The 19,621-nt window shown below is 40.7% G+C and overlaps 1 protein-coding gene across 2 annotated transcripts in view; it reads left to right on the top strand.

Annotated features, from left to right (window-relative positions):
* Positions 1-19,621, top strand: part of unc5db (unc-5 netrin receptor Db) — a 154,107-nt gene that overhangs the window by 66,478 nt on the left and 68,008 nt on the right. For both annotated transcript variants that reach the window (XM_034299177.2, XM_026940090.3), the window contains exon 2: positions 18,511-18,723. In XM_034299177.2, coding sequence (XP_034155068.1) covers positions 18,511-18,723 — 213 coding nt within the window. The remainder of the gene's footprint in view (positions 1-18,510; positions 18,724-19,621) is intronic.

The following is a 19,621-nucleotide window of genomic DNA, read 5'->3' as shown; positions in this document are numbered from 1 at the left end:
ATCAGCATTCGCTTCATATCATCCGAGACATTAGTTATCATTAATGGAGCAATCACGCTCTCTTGCCAATGAAGACGAGCGCGTTGCCTCAGCCCTGTCACCCTGCCGTCGCATTTTATAGGTACATATCACTCAGCTCACAGACGTGACGTGTAAACGACACAAGAACCCATTCAGTGGTTTGATGAACCCTATTAGCTAGGACTCGGTGACCTTGTAAGGTTACGAAGAATCAGCATAGATTAGTGTCATGTTGGTAATTTAGAACTGATTCCTTTAACAGGAACTGATTCATTATACTGCGTTAATTTGATTTAAAAAAAAAAAAATCCTACGCACTCAAAGCTACACACACACACACACACACACACATAACCTCAACCTCGTCTCGTCTCGTCCAGGAATATTAAAAGTGGTTTAATCAGGATGTTTGAATTCTCCTCTTTTGCTTAAGAAGCGACTGATTCCGTAGGATTCAGTGATTCAACGTAAAAATGTCTATTGTTTATGCATGAGATGGAAAATTGGGTTTGATTAAAGCACTTATTTTCTCGGAGCCAGTTCATTTCTGAGAGCAAATTAGTTTTTTTTTTTTTTTTTTTTTTCTTTGCCAGTCATGATGACAGATCCAAGCCACTTTTTTTTTTTTTTTTTTTCTTCTCCTCGCACTGAAGTGCGGTGCTGAAAGCCAAATCACTCCCAAGCAAGAGTTCAAGGAGTCTGTGAGCCTACAGAGGTCTCATTTTACCTGCATGGAGGTAGTGCTGGGATTAAAAATTCATATCATGATAATTCCCAACAATTGCCTTTTATACTGGTCAACACACTGCGCATAACTTCGTTAGACAGCAAACGAAGTGAATATGAACCCCATTTGGGATTCTGCCCAGAATATCGCTGTGGAAAGATGAATTGAATTACGTCGGAGGCCTAATATTTGCAAAAGTAATGTTTACTGTACATTAATGCTAGAAACAATTTAGCAATTGAGATGATTCATTTGGAAAAGGATTGTGGACTGTTTTCCTAAGAGCCTCTTAGTGCTTTATTGTTTTTCTCTAAAGTGTTTTATTGTTTTTATTTACACTCCGCACATTAGTAATTCCCTGATGTGCTTCGAGGTGAGAAAAATTACTGTTATTCTTAACTACTGTTGAATAAATTCCTCGCAGCGTGAGCATATAAAAGGGGAACTAACAAAAGCTATCTAAGCTATATCATAAGTAACACCTTCTGACCAATCAGAATCAAGACTCCAACAGCAGTGTAGTGTAAAGATGTATTTGAGGCATTCAGTTATTACAAAACGTAGAAGTAAACGTAAATTTCAGATTTGCTAATGACAAAAATAGAGTACGTCAGTGATTTCCGCCAATCACGAGTGGACGATGTGATCTGACTGGCCGCGATTAGAGCAGAAAGCTTAGAAATAGTATATATTCAAGAAACATCTATATAAACAGGTTACCATGACAACCCTATACTGATAAAAAAAAAATTTAGGAGTAATTCCTGAGGCTAAAATGCTGAAAAAAAAAAAAACAAGCAATTAAAAACTGAAATAAATGCTAGAATAAGTGCTAAGCAGGGCCATTTTACATATGAAGGAAAATGCTCAGGGTTTTTCTGTAGCTAGGCTTGTGCAATGAAACAATTTAATCGTCTCGGCACGATATTACACCTCCACGATGTCCAGTGATGTCCAGTTTACTCCGATTATATTTTGCGTTTTGCGAAGAATCTCCGCAATTTAGCGTCAGACTAAATAGCTAGTATGAGCTATCCTCAATAACACGAATAATACACATCTGGAATGATTCACGTAGGTATTTTCAACTCTCCGATGTGAACTGACACAGTTTGGAAGCCCCGCCCCCTTTCCCAATCTCATATGCTCACGCTTTCTGTCACTGTAAACGTTTGGCGTTACAGCTAATAATATTAAGACTCTTCTTAAGCCCGAAATGGTAGAAATGTTCGATTTTTGAAATTAGGATATAACAATAACATGAGACTCGTATGTTTATATGTTTCAACTGTCCCGAATCATTTTCCCACCAATCCTCCATAAGCGTTAAGCTCAAGGTGAAGCAAACTCTTTGTGTCTACCTGTCAGTGCTTCTTCCCCTTTCTGAAACTCCACATTTCGTGTGCATCTCGGAGGAAAACGAAATCCACTTAACGCAGCAGATGGATTTTTAACCACGGTAATTCACCGGCAGCGCTCGCTCCGCTGACTACCGTTCTAATAACGCAGCTCCGCGTGGTGTGTATAGATTTATACGTTCTCAACGTTTCCACACACCGCTCTTCATACTCATCCGCTACTCGAGTAGATTCCCCGTGTGGCGAGAGCTGAATGTAAACTCTCTCTAGCCACTCACAGGTAATTACTCAAAGCTTCTTTTCTGGATTTCCAAGCTGCCACTTGCAGTGGAAATGTCGGAGATCGTCTTCAGATCTCTTCAATTAATGGCACGTCGAGGTTCCGAAATGAAGAGTTCACCATTGGGCTTTGTGTCACTTGGTCATTCTGTCTCTCTTATCCCCCCATCTATCTATCCATCCATCAGCACTACTACCGCACTAACTTGCTGACTGAATCTCTGAATTTCCTCCCAGTCCATTCTTTGCCCATTCCCTTTCCTCGATTTCCATCAGGGGGTCTGAACTTCTTTTAACACACTCTGCAGAGGGAGTCGAATTGCACGAACGCAGCAGGAAAGCGGGAAACTCCTCAGTGGGCATCATTACCGTGCCAGCATCGCCCCAGTAAAAGCCAGCAGAGGCAAATCTTACACTTTCTTTGCAGGGCCACAGAAGACGCAAAGCTCTCAATATGCGTGTGTGTGTGTGTGTGTGTTGGAGGGGGGGTTGGCTTTGCAAAGTCAGCACTTGTATGTTTTTTTTTTTTTTTTTTTGTCAAACACCCCCCCCATTTTGTTGACAGGGAAGGAAAGCTAAGTCTGAGAAGTCATGAGAAAGAAAATGTTCTAATGCCAGGAAAGAGTGTTCGGAGTGCGAAAGAGTGAGAGAAACCGACAGAAAGACAGGGGAAAGAAAGAATAGGCCAAACTCAAACGCTCGAAAAAATTCAAGTGCGCTGTAAGCGAAGAGCCTGATAGCTGTACCGTCAATTCTAGTGGAATCATCCAGACACGGATCCACAGCGGACTGTCAATAACTGACAAAACTAGTGTGTGTCAGTGAGAGTTCCTGGCCTCTTTTTTTTTTTTTAGAGAGAGAGAGAGAGAGAGGAGTAGAATGCCAGCTGATCTACTCGGTAATTATTGTCAAAGCCGTGAGCCTTGGCAATGGGTCACACTGTGTCAGATGTGTAATTGCCCTTCATGGAGCGCAGCCGAATGGACACGCTGCTTGTTTTGTAGCAGATCTAACCTTTCAGATTGATTGCGCTGCATCACGCTTGCATTGAGTGCCCTTGGCAGTTTTTTTTTTTTTTTTTTTTTTTTTGCAATGATGGTGCAATTGAGCGACACTCACATAATGCGTGTGCAATTCTATAGCGACGCGTCCATTCATTTCTTTATTTCTTTACTTCTTTATTTTCCTCCGCTCACGTTGTGTCAGAATAATTGCGGGTGTTTAAGCGTGCCGTCTTCACCCAGACACCCTTTAAGAGCGCCTGTTGTGGTTCCTGTACAAATCTTCCCCACGGGAACATTTAAAGCGTCCCGACGTCTCTGCGTCTACGCACAAGTTTATCCGTTTAAATTCTCATATTACAGCCTGCCCCGTAAGTTGCACTCTATTAGAAAGAAAGGAGTGTCATCTCAGATCGACCGCGTGCACGCGTGTCTATTTTTTTTTTTTTATTTTTTTTTTCACGCCGCCTGAACGAGTCTATCCTCTCACGGTTCACGTAGAGGTTACAAAAGAAAGAGACAGATTGAACACATAAGTAGAGTTCCCTCGCTTCTCTCGCTCTCTCTCTCTCTCTTTCACTCTTTCCTCGGAAGATGGGGATTATCTTGACACTCCTTTCTGACACTTCTGCCTTCAAAAATGAATCCCCGAGCCTGCTGAGCCTGAGCCTACCCACCGTGTAACACATTCCCCCACACACACACACACACACACACACACACACACACACACACACACACACACATATGCGTGTGTTTCTGCCCATCTTTTATAGCTAGTGTTAAAGCACCAGGGCTTTTACAGCACTGGAAGTGTGCAACTGACTCGGACGGATGCGGTGAAGGAGAGAAAAGAGCCGTCACACAGATTTCCTTCGTACTCCCTCGCGCTTAGGGCTTTTTTTTTTTCTTTCTTTTTTTTTTTTTTTTAAACATACATTTTGCACGTTCCCGTCATAAACAAGCGCTCCTATAAAAAGACGCATAAAGTCCACGCCCTCTTTCCGCCAGCATCACAAAGACTGTTATTTCACAGCGCTCTCATCCTATTAGGATGTTATAACCCTCTTTACACGCGCGCCCTCTTCGTTGGATTTTGACTGCCGAGTGAGCAGCGAGTGAGACGTGCCGAAGCCACAAATGAAACCATAACTAATCGTAAGCTACTAAAAAAAGGCGCACATGCAATGTGCGAGACCAAAGAGCGCACAAAGACTGTTATTTCCTACTGCTCTCATCCCATTAGGACATTTTTCTATTAGGATTATTCTTATATACCCTATTCCATCCTGAATGTCTCCCTATTGGACATAATGTGCACTACATACAGGGTATTATCTACCTTATACTGCGCTTATATGCTGGGGCAGGCGGCCACAAATAGTTCCCTTTTGGAGATAGAGTGCTATGTAGAGGTTTACAAGCCAATAATTCATACGGATTAGAATAGAAATCCTTAATATCTTTCTTGTTGGAAATATAGTACACTACACAGAGTGTAAAAGACTTCATTTCATACTATATGCAGTGAAGCTACACAGGGAGTAGTGAGCTGAGTACTCAATGGCTCCCTAGCCTTGTATTATTTAGAAAGAAATCATTATTTCATGCCGCCTAGTGCAATTATATTGCAAGTTGGGAACTGAACCCCAGATACAACGATAGTCCACTAGATAAAGTAAAGGAACTGAGCTCCAAAAAATGACTCCCTGTTCAACATATAGTGCGCTACACAGGGTGTTTGCATATACCCTTATACCCTTATGAAACCAAGATAAATCATGTCAGCTTTTCCCACCCTCAATGTGAAATTAAAATGTATAAAAAAAAAAACTTACAGTAACCTAGTTGCATAAGTGTGCACACCCCTTAACTAATACTTTGTTGAAGCACATTTTGATTTTATTACACCACTCAGTCTTTTAGGATAAGAGTCTATCAATGTGGCGCATCTTGACTTGGCAATATTTTCTCACTCTTTCTTCCAAAAATAATCTAAATCCATCAAATTGTAAGCGCGTCTCCTGGTCCTAGGTCATTCGAAAACTTCTTTTGGTTAAGCCATTCCTTTGTTGATTTGGATGTATGCTTTAGTTCATCGTCATGCTGCAAGGTGAAATTCCTTTTCATCTTCAGCTTACTAGCAGACACCTGAAAGTTTTGCACTAAAATCGACCGGTATTTGTAGCTATTCATGATTCCCTTCACCTTGATAAAAGCCCCAGTTCTGGCTGCAGAAAAGCAGCCCTAAAGCATGATGCTGCCACCACCGTGCTTCACAGTGGGTATGGTGTTCTTTTGGTGATGTGCTTTTTTTTGTGCACCAAACACATCTTTTGAAATTATGGAATTGTTATATCTTTTAGAATTGGTCTCATCAGACCATTTTGCCACATAGTTTGGGGTGATTTAGTTGAGCCTGGGTGTCTTTTTGTGAGAAAGGGCTTCCGTCTAGCCGCCCTACCCCATAGCCCAGACATGAAGAATATGAGAGATTGTTGTCACATGCAGAGAGTAATCAGTACTTTAGTACTTCAGATATTCCTGCAGCTCCTTTAAATGTTGCTGTAGGTCTCTTGGCAGCTTCCCTGGTAAGTTTTTTTTTTTTGTCTTGATCTTTTGTAAATTTTGGAGGGACGTCCTGTTATTAATGATGTCACTGTGGTGCGAAGAAAATCCTACAGAAACAGCTGGTCTTTATTTGAGGTTAATCAGAATAATTTCATTGATGAAAGCTGTATGAAAATTACTTTTGAACATGAGATTGAATGTGATTGGTTCATTCTGAACACAGCCACACCCCCCTGCCATTGTACCAGGGATGTGTAGACTTTTTATATCCATTGTATGTAGTGCACTTCAATAGAGAACAGGAAGCTGAATCTAAGCTCACTACATTTAGGGCCCTTATGTGTAGTGCATGTCTATAAAGTATAGTGAATTGGACTGATGTTTTTTTTTTTTTCCTTGATAATTATCCCTCGTGTCCTCCATTCACCCTCATTTGCAAACACACGCCCATGTCAGCGACCCCTCTTTTTCCGCCAGAAAGCTGCAGCGTGCCAGCGTCAAGAGGCTACGTAAAACTTAACGAGTGTAATGGGAAAATAAGTGACTTATCGCTGGGCTGCTCATCGCGTTCATTAGAGGCAGCTCTTTTACGATCATCGATCATGAGGTGAGCAGCCAACAGCGGATTCCCTCCCGCTTTATGGAGCGTGGATTGTCACCTTGTTCCAATTATCTGTTACCTTTTGACAGGCGGCAAGTGCGCAGGGCATTGCTAAAACGCAGAGGGTGCGTAATTAGAGCGAGGGAGAGGGAACTCGGGGCCAATCAGAAGCTTCCCCGGGCCCATCATCCTCATTACGAGGCTTTCTTTTATACCGCGTTGCAACCCTGTGCTGAATTGGTGCATGGTAATGAAGATCGTCCATAATTAGGAGCTTTTTGACAGCTATTGATTTCAGTTTCAGCAGCTGCTTCTTAGCTGCTTTAGATTTAGGATTTCAGTCCAGATTTAAGTACTAAAAATGGAGTTGAAGAACCAGGCTGGATCCCTAGTCCCTAAATGCACTACATCGTATATGGCATAATGGCGTATAGACTGCAGAGTGAACAGTTTGCCTAGTAAAAAGCTGTTTTGGGAGGGATTTACTTCTTACTTCCAGTGAATAATGCACTGCAAAGTTGCAGTCCGATTTGAAATTCAGCCTCCAAGGTAGATCCTGTGTAGTGTCCTGTAAAAAGCCAATTAGGATTCTTCTCCATACACTGGGTAAGACATAATGACTTATACAATATCCCATATGTTCAGTAAGGAGCCTTCTGGGATTTAAGGTTTCCTTAGTCCCATATAACTGCAAACATGCACTTTATTAGGAACAGCTCTACACCTGCTCGTTTTTGCAATTGAAAAAAAACGTCACCTGGTCTTTTTTTTTCCGATCTGAACTGTCCAGTATGGGTGATCCTGTACCCTCTGTCCCCTCAGATTCCTTGTTCTTGACTCTGACGATGTGGTCTTCTTCTGTTGCAGCTCACCTGCCTCGATGTTCGACGTGTTGAGATGCTTTTCTGCTTGCCACGGGTGTAAAGAGTGGTTATTTGACTTACCGTAGCTGTCGTGTCCGCTTGAATGCTACAGTCAAATTCAATTCAATTCATTTTTATTTGTATAGCGCTTTTTTACAAAGGTCATTGTCTCAAAGCAGCTTTACACAAACAAAAGTAAAGTGAAGTGTGTGTGTGTGACGTCTCTGATGAGCAAGCAGGACGACGGTGGCAAGGAAAAACTCCCTGAGATGGTGATAGGAAGAAACCTTGAGAGGAACCATCCTCATATGGGTTTACACTGTAGTGTGCATGTGTGTGAGCACAATGTGTGTTGGTGTAGTCCATGGAAAACAGCTGAAGCGTTTTCGTGGCAGTGTGAAGCATTGCCGGTGGACAGGTCCAGAGTGAAGCGGGGGGGGAGGTCTGGATTAGCAGCAGCTCAGGAGTGTAGCTCATCTGGTCCAGAGCGTAGGGGGGTCTGGATCACCGGCAGCTCAGGAGTGTAGCTCGGCAGAAAGAGAAGGAAAGTGGTTAGGTACACTCACAGTCACCGTGTGGAGATAAAACTCAACATCCACGAGTCCCCCAGATCTACTCCTTTGATAAAAACACTAGTCGCTAAATGCTAGGTTAAATAAATACAGTTGAGGACAAAATTATTAGCCCCCCTACAAAATAGTCATTGTTTTAAAAGTATTTCAAAAGTGCTTTTAACCAGAGCAAAAAAAAAATTAACACAGCTTTTTTAGACATCCTAGTTTTATTTTGGATGCTTATATTATTTTATATTCCACACAGAAATGAAAATATTACACAAAACACAAAAACTACCAGGGTCAAAATTATTAGCCCCCCACATTCTAATAGTCAATTGTGTATCCTTTTTGCTGGATAACTGCCTGCAGTCGTTTGTTGTAATCGTCAACAAGTCTCTGACACTTCATTTGAAGAATCCTGGCCCATTCTTCTTTGGCGAATCTCTCAAGTTCCTCCAGATTCGATGGTTTTCTGGCATGGACATTTTTCTTTAGGTCACCCCACATATTTTCTATTGGATTTAAGTCAGGGCTTTGTGCAGGCCATTCGATGACATTCACCTTGTTTGTCTGGAGATAGTTCTTCACCAAGAGAGACGTATGTTTAGGATCGTTGTCATGTTGGAAGATGAAGCGACGACTCAGACCTAGTTTCACTGCTGACTGCTTAAGGTTTTCTTTCAAAATATCCACATATTTTTCTTTATTCATGATCCCTTCCACCTTGACAAGATTTCCAGTTCCAGATGCACTGAAGCATCCCCACAGCATAATACTCCCACCACCGTGTTTCACTGTGGGGACGGTGTTCTTTGGGTTGAATGCCTCTCCCTTTTTTCTCCAAACGTAAGCAGTGTCTCCGTGGCCAAAGAGCTCTAGTTTAGTCTCATCAGACCACAAGACACGCTTCCAGTATGAATAATCTTTCTCCAGGTTGTCCTGAGCATACTTAAGTCTGGCTTGAAGGTGTCTTTTCTTCAAAAGTGGAGTTTTTCTTGGTCTGCAACCTCGCAGTTCATTCCTGTGCAGAGCTCTAGTGATGGTCTTCTTAGAGACTATGATTCCTGATGTGGCCAAGTCATTCGCCAGTGTCTTGGCAGTTGTTCTGGGGTCTTTAGACACATCTCTCACTAGTTTTCTTTCCAGTGTCTTTGAAATCTTTCGCTTCCTACCTCTGCCAGGCTTGTTCTGCACTGTGTGGCTTTCTTTGAATTTCCGGATTATACCTCTCACTCCGGTTCTTGAGACTTGGAAATGCTTGGATAGCTTTGTATATCCTTCTCCTGTTTTATGTGCATCAATAATTCTTTGTCTCAAGTCCAAACTGATTTCCTTTGTTTTTGGCATGTTGCTTTCTCAAATGACAGCTCAATGACCCATACTGAGGCTGTTATACCTTAATTTAACTTAATTATTGAGTGAGATCACCTGTTTCACCTGATCACCTTTACGCACATCACCTGTGAAGGTAAAGGACTTAATAAATGGTCATTTCTTATAGGGGGCTAATAATAATGTCCCTGGTCATTTTAGCTTTTTCTTACATAACAATGTTTTGGTGTGCAAATATAAATATTTTGGTCCTTCTAACGAAAAATAGTATGTTCAGAAATGCTGTGTTAAAAATTCCTTGCTCTGTTAAATAGGTACTTGGGAATATCTTGAGGAAACTTAAAATTTCATAGGGGGGCTAATAATTTTGTCCTCAACTGTAAGTCTTCAACCTCGACTTAAACACTGAGACCGTGTCTGCTTCACGTACATTAACTGGGAGGCTATTCCATAATTTTGGGGCTTGGTAAGAGAAAGCTCTGCCCCCTGCCGTGGTTTTGGCAATGCGTGGTACTGATAGACAGCCTGCATCCTTAGAGCGAAGTAGGCGCGGCGGAACGTAAGGTACTAACATATCGCTTAAATACTGCGGAGCGAGACCGTTTAATGCTTTATAGGTTAGGAGTAATATTTTAAAGTCGATGCGGAATCTTACTGGGAGCCAGTGTAATGTAGATAAGACTGGCGTGATATGCTCATACTTCCTAGTCCTAGTCAGGACCCTCGCTGCTGCGTTCTGAACTATCTGAAGCTTATTTATGCATCTAGACGAACATCCAGATAGTAAAGCATTACAGTAATCTAATCTGGACGTGATAAATGCATGGACTAGTTTTTCAGCATCACTTAGCGAAAGTATATTTCTAATCTTAGCGATATTTCTGAGGTGGAAAAATGCTAACCTGCTTACATTATCTACACGCGCCTCAAATGAGAGATTAGAGTCTATAATCACACCGAGATCTTTTACTGTTAGACTACTTGAAACAGAGAGACCATCTAAAGTAACAGTGTGATCTCTAAACTTACTTCTAGCGGCTTGTGGTCCCAGTGCCAGAACCTCTGTTTTTTCTGGGTTTAGCAGGAGAAAGTTGCTTAGCATCCAGTCTCTTATGTCTATCGCACATGCCTCAACTTTCTTGCATTAACTTCAACTGCATGATTTCATGCATTGCAAAGCTGCCACATGATTCGCTTATATTATATAATATTTATATGCATAAATGAGGTTTTCCTAATAAAGTGGACAGTGAGTGGGTACTGTGGTACTAACGGCTATGAAATATTGGCTTCCTCACCCCACGAAGCGCCCCAAAGTGCCTACATGCTATGAAATAATGGCTCCTTGATTCTATTTAATGCACAGTATATGCACTAGGGACATTTCTGATTTCTTCCCACTTCAAAATAAGCATACTACATAGGATATTAGCTTGTACACTCTTAAAAAGGGTTGTCCTTTTAAAAAGTGTACATGTGTAGTGACCTGGACAGCCAATAAAGAGCCGTTTGGAATTGATTCCTGGCATGCACTGATATTTTTGCTAATACAAGGTCACGGCTTTGAGCTAGTTGGCTATGGATCAGATGTCTTAGCATGCACTGGCGCGTGGCCACGTCCTCACACTAGTGCATTTTGCGGTGGTAATAAGCGGACAGATCAATGCAGGTTTGCATTTAGACGACAGAGCGTGCAATCTTTCTCCACATGCCCGTGGTGCGCTGAACTCTCGGCATAATCACAACAGTATTTGCTTCCATAATGTAAATTCATACATTACAGAACTGCAGTCTGTGTTTTTGTGCCGCCCCTTCCACTGAGCTGAGCAGGAAAAAAGAATGATTATGAGTTTAATATGTGGCGTGGAAGACGCAAAAGGCATTGGTTTTGAATGGAAAAGTGACGCGGAAGCGTAGAAGCGCATGTTCAGTCAGGAGCAGAGAGCAGGATTTGAAAAAGCGGCAGAAGCAGATTTGTTTGATCATGTTTAATTCACGACAGCGGCGAGCGAAGGTGAAGAAAAGTTTAGGCTATTCCCTCCATCAATAGCAGGCAGCAGAAGAATCGAAAGCAGCTCCGCGTTTTCTCCGTCGCTCTCCCTTTTTTAGCGTTGGAGTGAGGGAGCGAGCGTGATGATTGAAAGCGGACTCGCTTTTATTTTCCCCGTTTCTACCGTGACAGAGTGTATTGAGCAATCAGCCTGCTTATCCTCAGAGGGGGAAAAAAAAAAAGCACGCAAGACGGCTAACACGGGAGCCACAATCAGATTCACTTATAGATTTGAGCTTGTCTGAAAACGAGTAGCGCTCATTGAGGCACTCGAAAACACGTAAATACGCCCGATTCGTGTCACCTACCGACAATGAGGTGTACGGTGAAGTGCGAGGAAAATGAATTGTGTCCTCAGGTCGCAGCCCTGTTCTTCTGGAAGCAGGTCGCGCAATCTCGCTCAGCTGCCGAAACAATTTTCAGATTGTCACTCACCCAGTCTTGTCTCTTTTCTTTTCCTTTTTTTTTTTTTTTTTTTTTTTGTATCCTTCCTATTTCAGCCTGTGGAGAAATGACCAGGTGGAAACTCCAGTTGTATCCGCACTATAGAAATGACTGACTCAAATAATAAAAGAAAAAAAAAAACTTGGATTCACAAGTTTCAAAGGGCAGAGGAGAACTGAACGTTGGCACAATCACTGATACCCACCATCTGCGGCTCGATACTCAACCGAAAAAAGAAAGAAAAAAAAAAATCGTAGAAGTGTAATCATGCTTTATTTTTCCAAGTTAAATCACATGTAAATGGATCAGTATCGTCCCACTCAATTTGTAATTAAGTAGGCCGTCTGTGGATCAAATCAGCGCTGGCATGAATAATGATGATTTCCGAATGTGTTTGGATGCAGCTAATCAAATGCAGTCCTGCTTAATTCATGCAACACTCCCAGTACCAGCGCTGTGTAATCTCCTCTGAAGAGAAACGGAGAAGAAGAATGTGCTGCAGGGATCAAAACGTTAAACCGCACATGGCCAAGAGATCGCGTCAGACTTTCCATTCTATTCATTTAGGAAATGCGGTGTGGAGAAAATGCATTTCAGGCAGCACGCTTGGTACATGTAGAGAACCACAAATATTTCTCTGGTGGATATATAGTGCACTACATAGTGTGTAAAAAACCTTTCATACCGTATGCAGTGTACCAATGTAGTGCACTTATATAGGGAATAGGAAATTTTGTCACACATTGAACATCACAAATTTTTCTTTTTTTAAAATCGTGTTTAATTAGCAAACAAATATCTCCGGCTATCTGAAACACCATTTCGCACTTTCCACATGTGATCCTCTGGCTGCTCCAAAAAGTTAAATGGTAGGAAATAATATATGGAATGCATGAATGGACACACATTTCAGTTCTTCCATTCTCAGCTGGTTACCTCGCATTTACTCCCACACTAACTAGAGACTATTCACTATCATCAGCTTTAGTTTATACTCTCAGGAATGCTGGGACCTCTATAATCTATACTCTATAGTCTATAGTCTGTACTGTACAGTCACTATTATCTATAATCTATAGTCTATACGCTATAATCTATACTCTATAGTCTATAGTCTATACTGTATAGTCTCTATTATCTATAATCTATAGTCTATATACTATAATCTATAGTCTATAGTCTGTACTGTATAGTCTCTATTATCTATAATCTATAGTCTATACGCTATAATCTATACTCTATAGACTGTACTGTATAGTCTCTATTATCTATAATCTATAGTCTATACGCTATAATCTATACTCTATAGTCTATAGTCTGAACTGTATAGTCTCTATTATCTATAGTCTATACGCTATAATCTATACTCTATAGTCTATAGTCTGTACTGTATAGTCTCTATTATCTATAATCTATAGTCTATACGCTATAATCTATACTCTATAGTCTATAGTCTGAACTGTATAGTCTCTATTATCTATAATCTATAGTCTATATGCTATAATCTATAATCTATAGTCTGTACTATATAGTCTCTATTATCTATAATCTATAGTCTATACACTATAATCTATACTCTATAGTCTATAGTCTGTACTGTATAGTCTCTATTATCTATAATCTATAGTCTATATGCTATAATCTATACTCTATAGTCTATAGTCTGTACTGTATAGTCTCTATTATCTATAATCTATAGTCTATACACTATAATCTATACTCTATAATCTATATGCAATAATCTATACTCTATAATATATACTCTGTAGTCTATTGTCTATATTCTAATTTACTCCACAGTCTGTTCTCTATAATCTATACTGTACAGTCTATACTGTATAGTCTCCACTCTATAATATATACATTCTAAAATCTATACTATATAATCTATACTCTGTAATCTCCTCTATAGTCAGTAGTCTACACTTTATAATCTACTGTATAATCTGTACTCTGTAGCCTGTAATCTACCCTTTATATTCTATACTCAGTAATCTCTACAATCTACTCTATAGTCCACTCAGTAGCTTATACTCTACTCTGTACTCTACAGTCTAAACTCTATACTCAAAATCTATACTCTGTAGTCTACTGCATAGTCTATACTGTATAATCTATACTTTGTTATCTATACTCTATAATCTATTTACACACTACTATTTACACACTACTATCGATTTACACTACATTATTTTATGTTCTTTTTTACTAAAGCTCTCTGCATTTCCAGGGAAAACGCCAGTAGGCTAAAAACCGCATTAGGACAATCTGCAGTTTTAATGTCTTAAATTTAAGGCAACCTGCTGCGCTTTGTAACAGTGATTTACAAGTCCTCACAGGGGGAAGTCTGTGGAAGTAAATAAAAGACCCCACAAGCCGTGCGAGAACGCTCCCTATTTGTCGGATCATTACAATCATCACTCAGCATTATCAAGCGTCCCGTGTCTCCTCCCACGCAATCATTTCACTGGTGGTTTTAGATAATTTCTGCTTCCAAAAATGTCAAGGTAGAGGTAGAAATCCCGATTTCCGTGGAGGTGGATCAGCCTAAAGAACGATTTAATCAAGTAAACTTCAGCGTAAATGAAGGGGAAAGAATTTGGGGAGGGTTTTTTGGGAACCGGAACTCTGAGCCAGATCTGTACAATCTGTTCCCAAAACTGTGTCTGTGAAATGTGTTAAAATGGATGCCATCCAGTGTGCTCACAGATACACTGGGAAATAAATAATTATAAACGAATTTGAAGTAAACCGAGCCCACGCTGTTGCGATTGCTTCCATGAGATTCCCGTCCAATTGGATCATGAGATTAAGTGCTAACCAACGTTCTCCACAAGCCGGCGTTTTACCCAGAAAATACCGGGGAAAAATTGCTTAAAATATTTATCCTGCTACATGCCACACTTCACACATTGCAAATCAGAAGGAATAATATTTACATGTTGAATTATTCAGGGTTTAGCGCTTTATTATTAGATCCATTATTATCCATTTTGGACCCACTGTTTTTGTCATCTCGTCGCCTGATACACTGGTGACACTGTTTGATGATGATGATGATGATGATGATGATGATCCTGAGATGTCGTGCCTGAAGTTAAGATGAATCCGAAAGTCGTTTGTTTACTCCGTGTGATATTTTCAGCTCAGTTAGACGCAGGAAGAACACACTTTTTAAAATAAATCACATTTCGGTGGCCTGCTGAGAAGACGCTCGTCAGTAATGAAGATCTCGCCATCCGTCACTCCGGCTTGTTGGCTTGCAGGAATCAAATAGATCTCTCCGGGTGGTAGACTGACAGGTCTTTTACTAAAGTTTTTGCCAAAATAGTTCAGGAACGCTTGCTTGAAATGAGCCACTGATTAAAAAAATGACTTGGAGTCCGTCACGGGCCGCCGAGATGCAGCATGTCGCGTGCGGACGTCACATGGCTTGACGTTTCCCACTGGGCAGTAACTGAGCAAGCGTGAATCCAATGCGTGGCCTCACCGTACCAAGCTGTGTGCATGTTCATTAGGACTAGTTGAGGTGGATCACTTTAAAAGATCAGTGGAGGGTCAGCGGGAGAGAGTGCACAGCGTGATGCAAGGCCGGCGCAGCGGTGAGTTACAACATGCTGGGATGAACTAAAGGTTATGGTCTTCCTGGGGTTTTTTTGGCTCCGTGTCACGTACCAGCTTTAAAAGTTCCGAGTTAGCAAAGTGTTACTAGTGAGAACGACGAAGAGGAAGTTTTTTATAAAAAGCAGAAATATGAGCTGATTAATGTTAAGCAAAAGTATACACCGATGATACTTACTTACTTAAACTAGAAATGAAATGTGAGTGCAGTCAGAAATGATGCATTTTATAGAGCAGTACACTGGGTTTCAAATACCAAACCTGAACTCTTTATATATAATCTGAGTCCACACGAGCTCAGTGGGGTTTGCTTTAACTAACTCAAATATTCTGTCTGCTTGTACCCTGAGTATAACATAACACTCATCCATTCAGCTATTTAACAGCACAGCAGACGTGAAAAGTTGTGTATAGCCTGACTCTTATTGTATATTAACTAAATGACAGACATGTAAAGCTGTGTATACTCTGACTCTTATTGTATTTTAACTAAATGACAGACGTGTAAAGTTGTGTGTAGCCTGACTCTTATTGTATCTTAACTAAACAATAGACGTGTAAAGTTGTGTATACTCTGACTCTTACTGTATTTAACCCAAATGACAGACGTGTAAAGCTGTGTATACTCTGACTCTTATTGTATTTTAACTAAATGACAGACGTGTAAAGTTGTGTGTAGCCTGACTCTTATTGTATCTTAACTAAACAATAGACGTGTAAAGTTGTGTATAATCTGACTCTTATTGTATTTTAACTGAACGACAGACGTGTAAAGCTGTGTATAGTCTGACTCTTATTGTATTTTACCCAAATGTCAGATGTGTAATGTTGTGTGTAGTCTGACTTATTGTATTTTAACTAAACGACAGACATGTAAAGTTGTGTATAATCTGACTCTTATTGTATTTTAGCTAAACAATAGACCTGTAAAGTTGTGTATAGTCTGACTCTTATAGCATTTAACCCAAATGACAGACGTGTAAAGTTGTGTATAATCTGACTCTTATTGTATGTTAGCTAAATGACAGACGTGTAAAGTTGTGTATAATCTGACTCTTATTGTATTGTCTGAGCCACATGAGCCAGTTTGTTGGGCATTTCAAGACTTATAGGGTGTTTTTCTCACTTTTTGTTCATTCTTGTTTCTATCAGATGTTCTGCAGCTGTCACTGATGGGCTGAGCTTTTTTTTCTATTTATTTCAGCACAAATCCCCAGGATGGTGTGAAACACAACCATCTTGTTCAATGTTGTTCTGGCCTCCAGAGAAATGGAGAGATTGGAAGAGAGGCGTTATTTGAACGGCTGCACTGTTTTGCCAAAAATCTCATCTACTGTCTTTGAAATGAGCTTCTCCCTCTCTCTGTCTTGCTCTCTCTCTCTCTCTCTCTCTCTCTCTCTTTCCTCTTTTTCTCACCTGCTCTCATGCCCTTTTTTTCTGCGTGACCCAAAGACAATAACCTGCCGTCGATTGCTTGTACATTCAGAAATTCGATACCAGGAAGGAATGTTCTCCACCATGATGAGATACATTAGAGCCCATCCATTTCTGCTTTTTCAATTCTGCCTTTCTTTTTTTCCTTTTTCTTTCCATTTTTTTTTTTTCACTTCATCAGGCCCTCGCCTGGAGGAGGCCATCTCTAAATTAGGAGGGTGAAAAATAAAAGGTCCAATTTCTCTCCATTTTGTGGCCTTTTAAAGAAGAAAATCAATGCCACTTTGGTCCTAAGGGAAATGAACATATTTATAAAAGTGAAAAAAATAGTCAGTGCGTGGGTGTTTTTTTTTTTTTTTTTTTTTTTTTTTTTTCAAGGTTGATTAGAAAGAAAATGTCTGCTATCATTTGTGAAGTGATGCATGCTTGTAGGCACATGGTTTAAAAGCAGTGAGCAATATGTGAACATATGCATGCCTACATTTGCAGGAACAAACTTTGTGAACCCTGTACCTGGATTTCTGCATTAATGACTCATAAAATGTGGTCTGATCTGTACCCAAGTCATAATAATAGACAAACACATTCTGTGTAAGAGGATAACACGCAACCTGTTGTGCTTTTCATGGCTTTATGGAGGAAATTGATTAATCATTCTTTGAACTCTTGTATTTAATAACTGCTTGATGGGTCCCTGTACAGTGGATATAAAAGGTCTACACACTTGTGTTCATCCCCCTGTCGAAAGGAATCGATCAGAAGAGGGGTACGAAATATTTCCCAAACATTAGATATACCTGGGAACACCGTGAAGGCCATGTTCAACAAGTGGAGAAAAATGAAGCACCACAATGACATCATTAATAACAGGACGTCCCTCCAAAATTTACAAAAGAACAAGACAAAAACTTATTAAAGAGGCTGCCAAGAGACCTACAGCAACATTTAAAGGAGCTGCAGGAATATCTGACAAGTACTGATTACTCTCTGCATGTGACAACAATCTCTCATATTCTTCATGTCTGGGCTATGGGGTAGGGCGGCTAGACGGAAGCCCTTTCTCACAAAAAGACACCCAGGCTCAACTAAATCACCCCAAACCACGTGGCAAAATGTGTTATGGTCTGATGAGACCAATTCCAAAAGGTATAATAATTCCATAATTTCAAAAGATGTGTTTGGTGCACAAAAAAAGCACATCACCAAAAGAAGACCATACCCACTGTGAAGCACGGTGGTGGCAGCATCATGCTTTAGGGCTGCTTTTCTTCAGCCAGAACTGGGGCTTTTAACAAGGTGAAGGGAATAGCTCACGAATAGCTACAAATACCGGTCGAAAAAGTTCTGACATGATTTTAGCCGACTTTTTTATGTCCACTGTAGCTGCTGATCACACTTGCACAATGCTGAGGAGGAACTTCGGGCCTTTACTTACGATTGCATCTCCATGAATAATTGCAGTCCAGATCCTGAAGTACTAAAACAGCCCCAGACCGCGATGCGACCTACACCGTGCTTCACCATACACTATTATTATGACTTGGATGAATTGAAGTCCATATTTTAAGACTTTTTTTTTTCCTTGCAACTCCAGGTTTTGCCACCATTCTTCACTATCACTGCACCACCTAACTCAACTGTCATTTCCCAGGAACTGCAGGAGACGCCGCTTCCGATTCGTCCTCAGTCGGCGGGACGTTGCCGTACTTCCTGCAGGAGCCAGAAGATGCTTACATCATCAAGAGCAACCCAATCCGGTTGCGGTGCCGTGCCACTCCGGCCCTGCAGATTTTCTTCAAGTGCAACGGGGAATGGGTTCACCAGAACCAGCACACGGTCCAGGAATATACGGACCAGAACACGGGTAAGTAGAAGCGCCATTTCCGTTCAGCTACACTGATAATGATAACGATATTTTCCTATTTAGTTCCATCTCTAGTACAGTCTTTTATTTATTTATTTATTTATCTATTTTTGTACAGATCATTTTTGCAGTTTCTGTAGCTCAAAATGGGTTCACTTTGGTGGTTAAAGCCAAAAATTATACAATTAGGCAGAAAGGCTTTTTATCAGTCCCACTTAAATACAACAATTATACAAGTGGCATAAAAACACGGTGCTTTGTTCTGTATTAATTATTACACCATCACAGCCAGCTTTTTGAAGAGCAGTTGGGGAAAATGCTTAAATTAAAGATATCCACCAATCATTTCCAGAAACACTTTTATTTACATAGCAATAAGGTACACTCCATTTTATTGAGCACAAAGGAAAATGTTTATAAGGTAAAATTGGATGAGATCAGAGCCATAAGGAATCCACTTTCTGGGAAGTGTTTAAGTCGTAGCAGCAGGCGCGATCAGCAGGTGTCTTTCCACTTTATTCCCTTTCAAATGTCACTTTCTGCTCTTTGGCTGTGATTGAGATTTGTTTGATCCCTTCTGTCTTGTCAGGTGCGCTGTTAACAAAAAGAAAAAAACAAACAAACGAAAAAGACCTCAACTCAATCTGGGCGTTAGAATGATTTTGTCTTTGCAGCTTGTGAACAAAAGGTGCTCACGTTCAACCCAATCACGTGCCACGTCATGAGAAATGAGCGGCTGGCGTTCTGATGAGGTTCCTGCAGGGATTTCCAGAATAAAACACAAACTAATCCAGCAGCCTGGCTGAAATGCGCCGTGATTAGCCAAGAGAGGAAAACCGCCTCACATTCATGAAGCCTTCTCTGGCAGGAAGACGCTCTTAATTGCTTATGGAAGTTC

This window comes from Pangasianodon hypophthalmus, chromosome 24, assembly GCF_027358585.1.
Source record: "Pangasianodon hypophthalmus isolate fPanHyp1 chromosome 24, fPanHyp1.pri, whole genome shotgun sequence".
Taxonomy (NCBI): domain Eukaryota; kingdom Metazoa; phylum Chordata; class Actinopteri; order Siluriformes; family Pangasiidae; genus Pangasianodon; species Pangasianodon hypophthalmus.
This window is presented reverse-complemented; position numbering and strand designations above follow the sequence as displayed.